This window comes from Aspergillus caelatus, assembly GCF_009193585.1.
Source record: "Aspergillus caelatus strain CBS 763.97 unplaced genomic scaffold BDV27scaffold_24, whole genome shotgun sequence".
NCBI lineage: Eukaryota > Fungi > Ascomycota > Eurotiomycetes > Eurotiales > Aspergillaceae > Aspergillus > Aspergillus caelatus.
Window position 1 is genome coordinate 185,288 of NW_022475287.1, and position 14,447 is coordinate 199,734.

At 47.6% G+C, this 14,447-nt stretch overlaps 6 protein-coding genes across 6 annotated transcripts; 4 read left to right on the forward strand and 2 right to left on the reverse strand.

Annotated features, from left to right (window-relative positions):
• Positions 1 to 232: 232 nt before the first annotated feature.
• Positions 233 to 1,590, reverse strand: BDV27DRAFT_122607 (translation elongation factor 1 subunit beta). Its single transcript, XM_032065664.1, has 4 exons — positions 1,446 to 1,590; positions 1,310 to 1,349; positions 675 to 1,051; positions 233 to 616 (listed from the first exon to the last, which is right to left on the reverse strand). The coding sequence occupies exons 1-4, from the start codon at positions 1,483 to 1,485 to the stop codon at positions 387 to 389; spliced, it is 687 nt and encodes a 228-aa protein (XP_031931407.1). The 5' UTR covers positions 1,486 to 1,590; the 3' UTR covers positions 233 to 386.
• Positions 1,591 to 1,776: 186 nt separating this feature from the next.
• On the forward strand, positions 1,777 to 4,526 carry hsp78 (chaperone ATPase HSP78). Its single transcript, XM_032076744.1, has one exon. It carries the CDS (start codon positions 1,872 to 1,874, stop codon positions 4,305 to 4,307), a length of 2,436 nt encoding a protein of 811 aa, XP_031931408.1. The 5' UTR covers positions 1,777 to 1,871; the 3' UTR covers positions 4,308 to 4,526.
• A 174-nt stretch (positions 4,527 to 4,700) lies between these two features.
• BDV27DRAFT_168281 (MutS family protein MSH5) lies at positions 4,701 to 8,362 on the forward strand (the record flags this gene model as incomplete). The annotated part of the gene is made up of 16 exons (XM_032074729.1): positions 4,701 to 5,049; positions 5,101 to 5,193; positions 5,246 to 5,621; positions 5,674 to 6,073; positions 6,126 to 6,203; positions 6,249 to 6,308; positions 6,357 to 6,711; positions 6,770 to 6,866; positions 6,916 to 7,005; positions 7,057 to 7,281; positions 7,385 to 7,469; positions 7,522 to 7,633; positions 7,691 to 7,892; positions 7,954 to 7,992; positions 8,054 to 8,192; positions 8,255 to 8,362. 16 exons carry the CDS (start codon positions 4,701 to 4,703, stop codon positions 8,360 to 8,362), a joined length of 2,808 nt encoding a protein of 935 aa, XP_031931409.1.
• Positions 8,363 to 8,377: 15 nt separating this feature from the next.
• BDV27DRAFT_122612 (something about silencing 10 family protein) lies at positions 8,378 to 10,750 on the reverse strand. The gene is made up of 2 exons (XM_032065665.1): positions 10,391 to 10,750; positions 8,378 to 10,333 (listed from the first exon to the last, which is right to left on the reverse strand). The coding sequence occupies exons 1-2, from the start codon at positions 10,569 to 10,571 to the stop codon at positions 8,565 to 8,567; spliced, it is 1,950 nt and encodes a 649-aa protein (XP_031931410.1). The 5' UTR covers positions 10,572 to 10,750; the 3' UTR covers positions 8,378 to 8,564.
• Positions 10,751 to 10,757: 7 nt separating this feature from the next.
• Positions 10,758 to 12,332, forward strand: ksrA (3-dehydrosphinganine reductase). The gene is made up of 3 exons (XM_032065666.1): positions 10,758 to 11,130; positions 11,195 to 11,326; positions 11,380 to 12,332. Exons 1-3 carry the CDS (start codon positions 10,954 to 10,956, stop codon positions 12,211 to 12,213), a joined length of 1,143 nt encoding a protein of 380 aa, XP_031931411.1. The 5' UTR covers positions 10,758 to 10,953; the 3' UTR covers positions 12,214 to 12,332.
• Positions 12,333 to 12,847: 515 nt separating this feature from the next.
• BDV27DRAFT_122616 (sterol desaturase family protein) lies at positions 12,848 to 14,316 on the forward strand. The gene is made up of 2 exons (XM_032065667.1): positions 12,848 to 13,531; positions 13,669 to 14,316. Exons 1-2 carry the CDS (start codon positions 13,052 to 13,054, stop codon positions 14,194 to 14,196), a joined length of 1,008 nt encoding a protein of 335 aa, XP_031931412.1. The 5' UTR covers positions 12,848 to 13,051; the 3' UTR covers positions 14,197 to 14,316.
• Positions 14,317 to 14,447: the final 131 nt, after the last annotated feature.

Here is a 14,447-nt window from a genome sequence, read left to right on the forward strand (position 1 = left end):
CGATGTTCCGGAGCAATCTAGCTTCTACGGTGGACCAAGGAAACCACTTGTGCATATACGTCCGGTTCTTCCCACAAACCCCACGTTCACCAAACGCCAAAATCAAGGAAAGTTGGGCACCATTGCAGCCCAGCTCACCCCTGAATGAACATTGATTAAGTATAGTTAAGCATCATGTGACAAGAGCATATCCTAGAAAGGTATACGTTTACTGGAACTGAAGAAACAACGATGTGGTATTATTGGGGTATTTTTCATTTTTTTCATCAAAACAATCGGACAATACCGATCGAGTTCTAGTTATTTGCTTAGATTCATGACTTTGGTTTCCGTTCAATAACATGAAAATTCCTTCATCACACCGTTTCTTTTCATAAACGTTTCATTTACAGCTTCGACATAGCAGCAATATCAGTGGACTGGACGTGGTCCTCGTCCTCCTGGATCTCCTCTTGGAGTTCATCAAGGGAGATCTTGTCGTCCTCAACAACAAGACTGATCTGGAGCTTCTTGATACCGAAGCCAACTTCAACCCACTTGTGGGCACCCCAGACAAGGCCATCCTTCTCAATTGCCTTGACGTTAGCCAGAAGCTGCTCAAGGGGGGTCTCGTCATCTGCAGAATGGTTAGCATATGTGGCTTCCTCGGGGAGCATCAGGCATAGGATACATACCCCAAGGCTTGACTTCAAGAGTGACAAGGGACTTGTGGATGGCCTGAGGCTTGGCCGCCTTCTTCGCCTTGTACGCAGCAAGATTCTCTGCGTGCTTCTTGGCGACCTCAGGGTCCTCCTCCTCGCTGTCACTGCCGAAGAGGTCCACGTCGTCATCATCATCATCGGCGGGCTTGTCCTTAGGGTTGGTGGGGAGCTCGGTGGACTCGGGGCCGTAGGTGGTGTAGGCCTTAGAGGCATCACCAGGGAGGGAGCCGAACTCAGCCTCGTAGGAAGCAATGTGCTTGTACCAACGGGCAGCGTGAGGGTACTTCTCAGCGTCAGGGGCGCCGGAGAATGCCTTGAAGGTCACGACATCGGCCTGAGAAGGAGCATCGCTGGTTGCCAGTCAGTTTAGAGAATCCAAGACACCCACTATAGTGGCCTTCAAGAAAGTATAAAGACAGGCAACATATCGCAAAGGAGAAAGATTTTCTTTTTTCTTTTCCTGGTAATCAGAAACGCGATTGCTCGCAAAGTTGTGTAATCTTGCAGCGGGGTCTTAAGCCGCCTCATAAACACGGACCAATTTGTTTTCATCATATCGGATCGGAAGCATGTAATCGAAACAAGAAAATTGATGCCAAATAACTTACCCAATAACGTAGCTCCTGGTGGCGAACCAGTTGTTGGCAACTGAGGGGTAACATTAGCTTTCAGGAAAACCCAAGCAATGAAGAAGCAGAGCCTAAGGAGAAGAAAGGAGAAGAAGAAGAAGAAGAAGAAACGCACCAGTGAGGCCAGCGTCAGAAACCAAGTCGGTGAAACCCATTGTGACGAGTGATTTATGTGTGAAAGAGATGTGGTTGGTGTGGGAAGTAAGGGGGAGGAAGAGGAGTAATATATAGGAGAGTAGGAGGGGGAAGGTGTTCGAAACCAATTTTTTTCGGCAGCAGATCCACTCGAGGTGTGAAATTTTCGATGGCGGCCAAATAGCCCCTCAATGGAGCCGCACGTGACCACGGACGGAGCTCGTCGGCCCTCTAGGAGAGCTTCCGCCACTCACCGTTGCCGCCGCGGTGGAGCTTTCGAGAAGCGTCACGATGCTTGGGGTTGCCAGGGTATATAGGCATGTCATAGTCTCTCGCATGGATGACCTCGATTAGCATTTGAATCGGACTTCTCAATCTCGAACCCATTGCCAGATTCTAGCTAGCCATGGCTTCAAGGTTGCAGCTCGCTCGAGGTCGTCTGCTGCGCTCCCCAGCACTATCATCGCCAAACCATATATTCCGCCCTACTCAACAACTACGTTTGCCTTCGCACGCCCGGATCCTTCCTTCCATCACAAATAAGACACATATATTCCAGCCTATATCCCCGGTTCGCAATTATGCGAGTGGACGCCCTCATCCCCCTGGCGGTACTCACCGCATGAATTTGGGAGGTGAGCCGGAGAAGTCAGCTTTAGAACAATATGGAGTTGATCTTACCGCAAAGGCGAAGGCCGGCAAGCTGGATCCCGTCATCGGGCGAGATGCTGAAATTCATCGAACTATCCAAGTTTTGTCAAGGAGAACGAAAAATAACCCGGTACTGATAGGTGCCGCTGGTACCGGAAAAACAGCGGTCTTGGAAGGTTTGGCCCAAAGGATTGTCCAAGGAGATGTCCCGGAGAGTGTCAAGGACAAACGTGTCATCTCTCTAGATTTAGGTGCGCTTATAGCTGGTGCGAAATTCAGAGGTGATTTCGAAGAACGCTTGAAATCTGTTCTCAAAGAGGTCGAAGAGGCACAAGGCGGTGTGATTCTATTCATTGACGAGCTGCACACTTTACTTGGTCTCGGAAAGGCAGAGGGCAGCATCGATGCTAGTAACCTCTTGAAACCGGCCTTGTCAAGGGGCGAGCTCCAGTGCTGTGGCGCCACCACTTTAAATGAATACAGATTGATCGAGAAGGATGTCGCCCTGGCGAGACGGTTCCAGCCGATCATGGTCGGAGAGCCGTCCGTGGCTGCCACAATATCTATCTTGCGTGGTATAAAGAACAAGTACGAAGTCCATCATGGTGTACGGATCACAGATGGCTCCTTAGTAGCCGCAGCAACTTACAGTAACCGTTATATCACCGACCGTTTCCTTCCGGACAAGGCTATTGATCTAGTGGATGAGGCCGCATCAGCCCTACGACTGCAGCAAGAATCAAAGCCAGATGTAATTCGTGAACTGGATCGAGATATCACCACTATCCAGATCGAGCTCGAATCCCTGCGCAAGGAAACCGATGTCAGCAGCCGTGAGAGACGAGAAAAACTACAGGAAGACTTAAAAGCCAAACAAGAAGAAGCCGCCAAATTGACGGAGACTTGGGAGAAAGAGAAGGCTGAAATCGAAACGCTCAAGCGTACCAAAGAGGACCTAGAGCGTGCTCGTTTCGAACTTGAGCAGGCTCAGAGAGAAGGAAATTTTGCAAAAGCCGGCGAGTTGAGGTACTCCACCATCCCAAGTCTCGAAGCCAAGCTGCCTAAGGAAGGTGAAGAGCAGGTTGCAGGATCTCAGAATCTGATTCATGACTCTGTCACGGCGGATGACATTGCGAACGTTGTTTCGCGGACCACCGGTATTCCAGTCAATAAGCTCATGGCCGGAGAAGTTGAAAAACTGATACGGATGGAGGACACTCTGCGACGGTCTATTCGTGGCCAGGACGAAGCGCTCTCTGCAGTAGCCAACGCAGTCCGTATGCAGAGAGCAGGTCTCAGCGGAGAAAATCGGCCACTGGCATCATTTATGTTCCTCGGTCCTACAGGTGTTGGAAAGACTGAACTCTGCAAGAAAATGGCCGAGTTCTTGTTTTCCACCGAGACAGCCGTTGTGAGATTTGACATGAGCGAATTCCAGGAAAAACACACGATCAGTCGCTTAATCGGTTCTCCCGCCGGTTACGTGGGCTACGACGATGCCGGCCAGCTCACAGAAGCCGTCAGACGGAAGCCGTATGCGGTCCTTTTGTTCGATGAATTTGAAAAAGCTCATCGTGATATATCTGCCTTGCTGCTTCAAGTTTTGGATGAGGGCTTCCTCACGGATGCTCAGGGACACAAAGTTGATTTCAGGAATACCCTTATTGTCCTCACGTCCAACCTCGGGGCCGATATCCTTGTGGGTTCGGATCCCCTGCATACTCTCAAGCAGACCGATCAGGATGAGGTTTCCCCTGATACCAAGAAAGCAGTCATGGATGTGGTGCAACATGCCTATCCCCCAGAGTTCCTCAATCGGATTGATGAATTTATTATTTTCAAGAGACTCTCTCGAGAAGCTCTTAGAGACATTGTCGATATCAGACTCAAAGAGCTTCAATCAAGGCTCGATGATAGAAGGATGACTCTGCAGGTGGACAGAGAGATCAAGGACTGGCTTTGCGAAAAAGGATACGACCCTAGATATGGTGCTCGTCCCCTCAACCGTCTGATCGCAAAAGAAATCGGTAACAGGCTGGCCGATAAAATTATTCGTGGTGAGGTCACCTCCGGACAAACCGCCCATGTTTCATTCAACGCCGACAAGAGTGGGCTTGAAGTTACTGCAGAAGGAACAAAGACTGAAGATGCAACAAACGCAACTTACCCGACAGAGACCGAAAACCCATAAATGTGTTAAGATGAACTTCTATTCTTTTGTCTATTTTTTTTTTTTTTTCTTCACTGGAGTTGGATAACCCAAGCAGGTTCGGTAGGTTGGGAAAATGGTGTTGAGAACGTCTTCACTCTTAATGATGCCCATGTATATTAACGAGATCTCCGCTTTTGTGTGTATATTACTACAGTGTTACCTAGACACATATGTATATGAATTTCTTTTGCATGAGAATCGTCGTTATTAGCTTCTAGAATTTCATAAAAGCAAACCTGGTCTGATGTTCGGGCCACAGGCCCCAAGTCCCTCATTTTAGTATATTAGCAGTTTTTTCGACCACATTTGCCTTCCGTGGACAATAATCACAATCACAAGACTTCACTTGAGCACCATCATTGACCGGACACTATGGATAGTCGATCAAAGAAAAGACGAACAACATATCACTCATACGCCACACCACATTCTTCCCATTCTAGACTTAGCCATAGAGGTACACAGCCCAGTACCTCATACAATCCTCCTTCCAGCTCACAAAGATCTCCCGTACTGAGGCAACCATTATCCAATGATTCCCGAGACTATCTATCTGGTGGTCCGATACAACAGCTCACAGATGATGATCTTGATCAAGTAATGGTAGCCATTGACATCAGAGAATCCGGCATTATAGGTTGTTCATACTATGCAGCACAGGAAGAGACACTATATTTGTTTGGAGACATGCAATCAGCTGGCACTGAGATCCTCGATAGTCGTTCGTTAAGCAATCCAATTCATCGTTTCAAAGATACTAATCAAGCCCTAGTGGTCATTCAGGCTAAGCCTACGGTACTCCTACTTTCACCGCGAGTCGACTATCTCGGTCCACAGGACATAGAGGAGTCTGGGCAAGGAAATAGTAAGCTCCAGGGGTGTCTAGTGGTTAAGAATTGGAGGTTGAGAAATGGTAGGTAGTCAATCTTACCTTCCCTATCAGCTCGATGTTCGTCCGTCCCAAGAATTCAGTTACCTCAACGCGAAGAATAAACTAGCGGCATTGGAGATATCCTCGGAACACGAGCAACGCATCAGGTTCCTGGTGCCCCACAATGGACTAATTGATCCGGAGCAGATGGACACTGAGAGTCTGGACTTTACGTTACAAGATGGCAGGTTCTTACATATGCCCGGTTCGATCGACTTGGAGAATAAAGTGACAATTGGCTGCGCAGGTGCTGTTCTCACTTACCTTCAAAGGCGAAGGGCAACGATATCTACTTCCAGTGATGAGACTTCATCATACTTCCAGGTGCGCGCTATCGAAATGCTCAGTTTACAAGGAACCATGTGTGTTAGTTTCTTAACAAATACCAAGAATAAGGATCTTGACATGAACTAGGTTCCTGAGTGGAAGAACATTGCTGGCACTTCAAATCCTGGAGTCGGAGTCTCATCCAAGTATGGTCAATCAAGGGCCAGGAAGAAAGTCATCATCCTCGAAGGAGGGTCTTTCGGTATACGGTTTATTCCAACGCTTTGCCTCTAGCCCCCAAGGACGGCACCGACTTAGGCAAATTTTTCTCCGCCCAAGTATAGACACAGATATCATATGCGAACGCCATGCATTTATTAGCGTATTTTTACGGCCAGATAATAACAATTCGCTAAGTAAGCTTACCAGGAGTCTCAAACATATCAAAAACCTCCATCCCGTTATGGTCAACCTTCGAAAAGGAATAAGTACCGGAAGTGGCAAAATAACAGGCTTCAAGACCACAGTATGGGCCACCTTGCTAGCCGTATGTCAAGCAGGGTAGGATTATATATAGCAATCTACTAAAAGTTTCATAGTTTGCCTTCTACGGTATTGATATTCATGATGCCCTCAAGGAAACTGCTTCCGGGAACGAACTAGCTTTGCTTCAAAAGGTAAGTATAACACTCTGACCATTATATGTACACTGACATTTCCAGGCTCTTCGAATTTTGGAAGCGGCTCAGTTATACAGGGTTGGACGAATGATCCAAGAGATAGTAAGGAACCTAAGCCTACCTTTAGAAGCCTCGACTAAGAGATAACAGGTCGATATTGATAGCACCGAGGAGCAGGGTAGGACGGTGGTAAAGCCGGGACTAGACAGAGAACTTGATAAGTTGAAAGACAGCTATGATGGTTTGAGCAGTTTGTTGAAGCAAGTTGCAATAGATATTGCGAGTACCATTCCGGAAAGCCTTGAAATTGATGTGAATGTGATATACTTCCCCCAGCTTGGCTTTAATATCGCGATCCCGCTGAACAATAGGGGTGAGGCAGCCTTCACTGGCTCCGATGATGATTGGGAGCTCATTTTTGTCACCGAGGTCCGGGCATATTTTAAAGACTTTAGAATGAGGGAGATGGATGAGAAATTGGGTGATATATATGGGCTGATATGTGGTACGTATTGAGTTATATAATCTCTGCATATTATACTAATTCTTTGTTTGTTTATAAGAAAAAGAAATTGAGATTGTCTATGAGCTAGCACAGAAAGTGCTTCAATATGAGAAAGTACTCCTCGAGGTATCAGATATATGTGGTCACATTGATAGGCAAGCGCTCTCAACGCCCTCTTGACTGACATAGACTGATTTCTCGCAGCCTCCTTGCCATGTCACAGGCAGCAAGCTTCTATAGGCTGACCTGCCCGAAATTAGTGCGAGAGAATGTCATCAGCATCAAAGGAGGCCGGTAAAACTAAACGAGGGAAAGTCTTATTGGCGCGTGCTGACATCTCGGCAGGCATATTCTCCAAGAATTGACTGTCTCGTCATATGTGCCGAACGATACCCTGTTAGTTGGTGGGAAGCGAGGTGCATGGGCTCCATGTTCTTCATTTAAATCCCAAATAGCACTCGAAACATGGGGTACTCCAAGCATGTTGCTATTAACAGGCCCGAATTACTCTGGAAAGAGCGTTTATATGAAGCAGGTAAGTACAATGATTTCCACAGAGGTATTCACCTTGTAATGAACATCAGGTTGCTTTGATCATTTATCTGGCACAGGTGGGAAGGTATGTAAGGCAGCGAATCACCTGGTCATGCTAACTACATGCAACTGAATACAGTAGCTTCGTTCCAGCAGAAAGTGTCGAAATAGGGATAACGGACAAGATACTGGTCAAATCTAATAGCCAAGATAGTGTTTCCCAGGTGATAGCAATCAACTTGTGTTCACTTATGGATAAGGCTAATGCCACTCCAGATCCAGAGCACATTTATGAACGATCTGCAACAGATATCGTTTGACTTGAGGCAGATGACCGAGCGCAGCTTATTGATAATAGATGAGTTTGGCAAGGGTACCAGCGAGAGCGGTCCGTTTCTTTCACTTACACTATTTTCCATGTCAGACACTAAAATATTTGCTATAGATGGTATCGGGTTAATCTGCGGAATTCTGAACCACTTACTCATAGTCGAGAATGCGCCGAAGGTTATTGCTGCAACACATTTCCACGAGATGCTCGAGAATGAGTTTCTCAAGCCAGGGCCCCGACTGCTGCTCGGTCATATGGAGATTCAGGTTTGCGAAGAATCCTGCAATGCGGAAGACCAGATCACATATCTCTATAAGTCTGTTCCGAAACTTCATTACATAAGACGAACTTGATCTGCTAACAAAATCTTGACATAGTTTCCATCTAGGCCGGAGCGATAAGAGCTATGGACCGATGTGCGTTTCACGTACACACAGGATGTCTTGGTCTTATATCTAATTTGCATGGGTGAGATAGTTGTGCGGCGCTGAACGGAATCAACGAGACGATCGTAGAACGGGCAGATGAGCTGGCATCACTCGCTGTTCGTGGAGAAAATTTGACTGCAGCTTGTGCCATGTTGTCAGCTGAGAATATGCACGCTTTGGAAGAAGCGGTAGGGCAATACTATTGTCTTCTGGCTTTTGTCTAACACATAAGAGACTGACATGATCGAAGGACATGCTTGCGAGAAAATTTCTAGGTTTAGATCTGTCAACAGGAAGCGATGAAGCTGTGAGTGATATGCTAAGCATGCTTGTTGGAGAGACCAATGAAGGAGTATAGTTTCACTGTTCAGCGAGGAAATTTGTTTTGTTAACAGAATGTGCATGTCTTTAAACCAGTCTAAGAAGGAAATGGGTCTCGAACAGAGGTTTTATCATATGAATTATATATGTACACACAAATCCTTTTTGATATCACGAGATCAAACGCCCGGACTATAAGTATCCACTCATACCGCAAAGAAACAACAAAGGGGAAAATTCTATAGCTTGACACTTTTGACCAGGTTCTTCTTGATGCCAGTAAGTTCACCACCATAACCACCACGACCTTCGCCACCCTTGTATAACTGGCGGATACTACCCAGCTTCTTCTTCTTCTCTTCGAACCTCTTCCTCTTCTTGACACGGGGATTACGAGAGTCCTTGCTCCGCTTGGGCGCAAGACCCTTGTTCTTCTCGATTTGGTATGTAATGGCTCGTTTGCCGTCTGGTCCAATTTCCTCCTGGATGGCCACCTCGCCTCCTTCACGGGCAGCAGCAGCGTAGGCTTCGGCACGCGCCTTTTTATCATCCTTACGTTGCTTGGAGCGTGCAGCGATCATATCGTAATAATCGTCATCGTCTGATCCGCCCTGGTCCCCTCTAAGCTCATTGGCAACCCGATGGTCTTCGTCGTCGCTATCGCCACCCAGTTGTTCGGACTCCTTAGGCTTCTGTCTACCACGCTTCTCAGCTTCAGCGTTCAAGCGAGCCTGGCGATCCTTCAAACGTTCACGATAAGGTATATCCGCATCGCCACCAGCATCGCGACCAGCAGCAGTGCGCTTGTTAGCCTTCTGTGCGAGTTGGGAAGTATAGAAACGAAGAGAACGCTTCTGCTTGGCTTTCTCCTCGGCCTCCTTAGCAGTAAGAGCATCTTCATCACCGAAGTCGGAGTCATCAGCAGCCTTAGAAGATTGTTTAGCCTTTTGAGTGGCTCTCTTCTTGCCAGGCTTCGTGACGAGATTCGAGAGATCCGCAAGATTAGCCTCTGTCTCCCGTAGTCTCTGTGCCCTACGAGCTTCTGCCTCTGCCTGTGCTGCTTCGGCGGCGCGTTGTGCTTTGGAGACCTTTTCCTTCTTTTTCTTGGTAATTTGCACCTCCTTATTTTCACTCTGCTTCTTGAAGACAGGTGCGTCAGATACCTCCTCTTCGCTGTCCATATCCTCGTCGATATCCGACACTTCGGGAGCAGTAAGGTCTTTGACAGACTCCCAAAGCTTGCGGAACTTCACTAGAGCACCCATAACGGGGTGTGATCGAAGCTGAGCCGGGGACAAGGGAGCCGGATTCCCAGAGGCATCACGAGATGATGTTAAAAGCAGAAGATACATAGTAAAGGTACCAAGATAAGCCGACAGGGCACGGAATTTAATGACAGCAACTGGGGCAACTTCCGGGACTTCATCTTTGGTGGTCTTGGCAGCCTCAGCGGCTTCTGCAAGCGTGCGATGTGTTGTCTGAAGGTCGATGAAATCCTTTGCCAATGGCTCGAACTCGGGATATCTCGACTTCAAAATTTTCAGTTTCTCCTCTGTGCTCATATCGTCTGTGATTTCCAACTGCGGGAGAACCTCCGTGACTTCTCCAGCATCACCTTCCCTATCTTCTTGCCCTTTGCCAGATTCGACCCATTCGGTTTCGTCAAAGCCAAAGTCTGCCTCATCCATCGCTTGCAAATGCTTCTGTTGAAGTCTTTTAGCTTCCTCCTCTTCCTCAAGAGCATCCGCTTCCGTTTCTATTTGATCGGCATTGTAAAGGTCTTTCTTCGATGAACCCCAAGCAGCAATGCCATCCTCGTCCTCGTCCTCGGAATCAGACCCCGCAGCACCACCGCGCTTTGTTCTAGGACGTAAGAGTTCTTCGTCGTCTATCTCCTCCTCTTCGCCGTAATCATCCACCTCATCCATGTCCTCATCGTCTTCTAGGTCGTCTTCGTCGACCGACTCGTAACCCATGATTTCTTCATCAGAAGGTTGGAGCATTTCCTCTAGAAAGTCGCCCTGTCAGAAAACAATCACAGCCACGATGAACCGCCTAAACTAACCTTCCTGGGCCACCTTCCGCCGTCTCTTCGCCTCCGGTTCTTCCTCCAGCAGGACTTGATCCCGACCAGTCTGAAATTCATCTTCGGAGTCGTCGAACCTCTCCTCGATGTTGAATTTTGTACGTTCTGGGGCGGACCCTTTCCTGGCCGCCGGGCGACCACTCGCTTTTCTTTTCCCCATGGCTTGACTTCCGAATGAACAAGAAAAGATTGATCTAATCCAGGCCAAATCTGCGGAATCGATAAACCTCCGCGATAAAATTTTGGGCGGGACGCTTACCGCCTTGAAGACGCTAGTCTCTTCTAGGCAAAATTTGCAGTGTTTGATCGGCGATACAGACTGTCACAGGTGGAATGCCACCAAATCGGAAGGCCCCCACTGTATGCTTTATGTACGGAAGCTCCTAAAGGCTTCCAAACCATCTTGATGATCGGCATCTGAACTTCGACTGAAGAGGAAGCAGCAGGGCCAATTGACCTTCCTCAACGGACTAACTTTGTTGTCTGGTCAGGTTCTTCACATTATCTTCCTGAGATCCTCATCATCTTCTTCCTTCTTCCCCATGCATCAAATACAATCCTTTATCCCTAACGACCAATCTCCCACCAAGTTGGGGGTTTCCGTCATTCTTTGCGGGTTCTTCCTATACACATTTACCAAGATGGTTTCCAGGATATTTCCCAGCTTGAAGGTGTTGGGTTTCGGATCTCAACAGAACGAGTTCGTCGTGGAGGGCAGGGTATGCGATATAATCTCTCTCTTTCCCGTAAACAAACTATTAATCATGCCTATATATATTATAGACCGTGGTGATTACGGGTGGTTCTGAGGGTATGGGCAAGGCTGTCGCTTGCCAGCTTGCCGCAAAGGGTGCGAACGTTGTCCTCGTTGCACGAACAGTCAAGAAGCTTCAAGATGCGCTTGATCATGTTAAGGTAAACCCGCTACGTGTGCATGCACTATGCTAAAAGATACTTACCTTTATTAGGCGTCGGCTGCGAATTTGAACAGGCAAAGGTTCCATTATATCAGTGCCGACCTTACGAACGCTGCGCAATGCGAGCAGATCATTGAAGAGGTCACTGAGTGGAATTATGGCCTTCCTCCTGACATCGTGTGGTGCTGCGCAGGTTACTGCAACCCTGGGTTCTTCGTTGACACACCAGTCCAAACACTTAGAGATCAGATGGACACGGTCTATTGGACCGCGGCGAACACCGCCCATGCGACCCTTAGAAAGTGGCTAGTACCTGTCCCTCCAAGCGAACAGACGACAAACCCGCGAAGACATCTTATCTTTACATGTTCCACGCTAGCTTTTGTGCCGATCGCTGGGTACGGGCCTTACTCTCCTGCAAAGGCCGCAATTCGTTCTTTATCCGACACCCTCAATCAAGAGATTGAAATGTATAACGGCACTCGTCAATCAAAATCGCAAATCAATGCTACTCCTGCCGACGTCAAGGTCCACACAGTTTTCCCGATGGGAATTCTTAGCCCTGGTTTTGACAACGAACAGAAGCTGAAGCCTGAGTTGACAAAACAACTGGAGGCTGCCGACAAGCCACAGACTCCTGACGAGGTTGCGAGAATAGCGATTGCGGCACTGGAAAGAGGCGAATACCTTATCACGACTATGTTTGTTGGTCATGTGATGAAGGGGAGCGCCATGGGAGGCAGCCCAAGGAACTCTACTGTCCGCGACACATTGACCAGCTGGCTCAGTAGCTTGGCATTCTTGCAGGTAGTTCCTGATCTCCGAAAGCAGGCCTGGAACTGGGGTATGAAGAACGGTATTCCGTCGTCCCGGACGTCGGAGTAAGGTGTAGTGGTGTTGGGAAGTGGCTTGTTTTGTTGTCCGGTGTATGGTTAGATACCCATGAACATCCTTAGGCATCCTTATTCGCTTGTCCTTAAATCCGTACCTGCTATTGGTGTTCCTGTCTATGAGTTGTCATATTAGGTGTTATTAAGCCGTACCTACATTAGACCCATGCTAAACACGTGCCATTCGAGTGTTTGATGTCTTGTCCCTGAAATGGAAACCTTTGTCTAAATGATGCCCAGCAGGTTGGGTGAAAGTAAGGTTCATAATTCGTGTAAGTATATGAAATATATTAGTATTTTGTTCTCTCCCTTTTCCCAAGGATTTTAATTATAATTTTATTTTTTATTTTTTATTTTTTATTTTTTATTTTTTATTCTTTGGTCCTCTCTTTAGGAGACCAGGGGTTGGCAAGTTATAAGAAAATAATGAATTGTGTGGTTGTATATCCTAGTGAAATGCGATAGAATGAAGTTAAGTGGTAGCACTATCTTAGGCAACGTCGGGCAAGATTAGGGCAGAACAACAACATGTTGGCATGTGGATCGTGAGGGTGACGTCGTGTCGCTCAGCCGCTAAGGCTGCAAACGGATTTCTTACCCAAATCCACCACCATATAGTATGCTCATGACCTCCATTTGCGACAATGACATAGACTGGGATTTGTTTGTTCATATATTGAATACCCCGGTCGGTTATTATACTGTTTATTTCCCTTTTTTCCTTTCGCATACCTACTAAACGATGCATGCGAAGCCGAACATATAAATCAGAAATATAAAAGATAAATACCTGCGATCAAAATTACGGTCAACACAGCAACGCACAGCACACAATGGACGCGCTCCTCTCATTACCAGTGCTTTCTCTATTCCTAGTCCCCACGATCTCCTCATATAGCACGAGTCTCAATATAATCTTCTTTTACATGACATGGACGACTCTCGTGCTGTCGCATCCTCCGCTCCGAGTCGAACTATTCGGCACCGCAGCCGTGCGACTCCTGTTCTTTCTACTTCCGTCGCTTCTGTTCTTCCTATTCGACATCCTGACCCCCTCCGCTGCTGTTGTTGTAAAGGCGCAGGGTGAAGCTGGTCTTCCGGCAGGAAGTAAACGGGGTAAAGTCAGAATGAAGGATCTCAAGGTTGCGGGATGGGCTATGCTCAACATTGGGTTGAGCTTCGCGGCACAGGCAGCGATAGAGGAAGTCCGGACAGAGCTATTCGGGATGCGGAGTGCATTAAGGGTGTCGATGAAATTACCGATGCCCTGGGAGATGGTGAAAGATCTATTGCGGGGATTGTTAGCAAGAGAGGTGAGTTGGGCGTGTTCCAATTTAATCCAGACATACATGAACCATGAATATACTGAAGAGAACCAAATCGAAAACCCCCAAGACCAAGAAAAGAGAGCCACATTAGCTAACATTTGATTGTCGAAACGATGAACTAGATCCTAACCTACAACATCCACCGCTTCATCCTCCACTCCCCAGACTACCAAGTCTCCAAATACCATCGAAAATGGTACCATTCGCTACGAGCTCCCTTCCCCCTCACAGCACACTACGACCACCCATTCGCCTACCTCCTCTCCAACTTCACCCCCACCTATCTGCCCGCCATGTTCTTCCGCTTCCACATGCTCTCCTACCTCCTCTACCTTACCGTGATATCCATCGAGGAGACATTCGCCTTCTCCGGCTACTCTGTTATGCCGACGAGCTTCTTCCTGGGCGGGATCGCACGTAGGATGGATATGCATTTGCTCAGTGGGGCGGAAGGGAATTTCGGCCCGTGGGGGATCCTCGATTGGATTTGTGGGACTACTGTGGGAGGAGACGAGGATGAGGAGGAGTTGGAGGAGGCTCTGAGTGAGAAGGAGATGATTGACGAGCAAATTAGACGGGCGATTGAAGAGTCTACGAGGAAGAGGAGGGATGAACGGTATAAGTTGAGGAGGCGGAGGAATGATTATTAGGTTTGCTGATGCAATGTGATGTATACGGGTCATGTTCTAGAAGGTTGGGGTATGTGCCCTAACCGATGAGTGATGTCTTCCGGTTACGAAATTTTGTTTCGCGTATGGCGCGACGGGAATTGGATTCTTTAGGATACAATTATAAAGTCCTGATCATGGGTAGACCGCGGGTTGCACATATTGTATTGAACATATCGTATCGGAGTCACATAGGGCGCTGGAGAGTCCACAGGCACAAAACATAGTCAATC

Coding starts and splice junctions, on each gene's coding strand:
- BDV27DRAFT_122607 (XM_032065664.1), bottom strand. CDS start 1,485: ATGGGTTTCACCGACTTGGTTTCTGACGCTGGCCTCACTG. Junction 1,052..1,309: donor ACCAGGAGCTACGTTATTGG/GTAAGTTATTTG, acceptor ACTGGCAACCAG/CGATGCTCCTTCTCAGGCCG. Junction 617..674: donor TCTTGAAGTCAAGCCTTGGG/GTATGTATCCTA, acceptor ACCATTCTGCAG/ATGACGAGACCCCCCTTGAG.
- BDV27DRAFT_122612 (XM_032065665.1), bottom strand. CDS start 10,571: ATGGGGAAAAGAAAAGCGAGTGGTCGCCCGGCGGCCAGGAAAGGGTCC. Junction 10,334..10,390: donor GCGGAAGGTGGCCCAGGAAG/GTTAGTTTAGGC, acceptor GCGACTTTCTAG/AGGAAATGCTCCAACCTTCT.
- hsp78 (XM_032076744.1), top strand. CDS start 1,872: ATGGCTTCAAGGTTGCAGCTCGCTCGAGGTCGTCTGCTGCGCTCCCCA.
- BDV27DRAFT_122616 (XM_032065667.1), top strand. CDS start 13,052: ATGGACGCGCTCCTCTCATTACCAGTGCTTTCTCTATTCCTAGTCCCC. Junction 13,532..13,668: donor GGGGATTGTTAGCAAGAGAG/GTGAGTTGGGCG, acceptor ACGATGAACTAG/ATCCTAACCTACAACATCCA.
- ksrA (XM_032065666.1), top strand. CDS start 10,954: ATGCATCAAATACAATCCTTTATCCCTAACGACCAATCTCCCACCAAG. Junction 11,131..11,194: donor AGTTCGTCGTGGAGGGCAGG/GTATGCGATATA, acceptor TATATATTATAG/ACCGTGGTGATTACGGGTGG. Junction 11,327..11,379: donor ATGCGCTTGATCATGTTAAG/GTAAACCCGCTA, acceptor TACCTTTATTAG/GCGTCGGCTGCGAATTTGAA.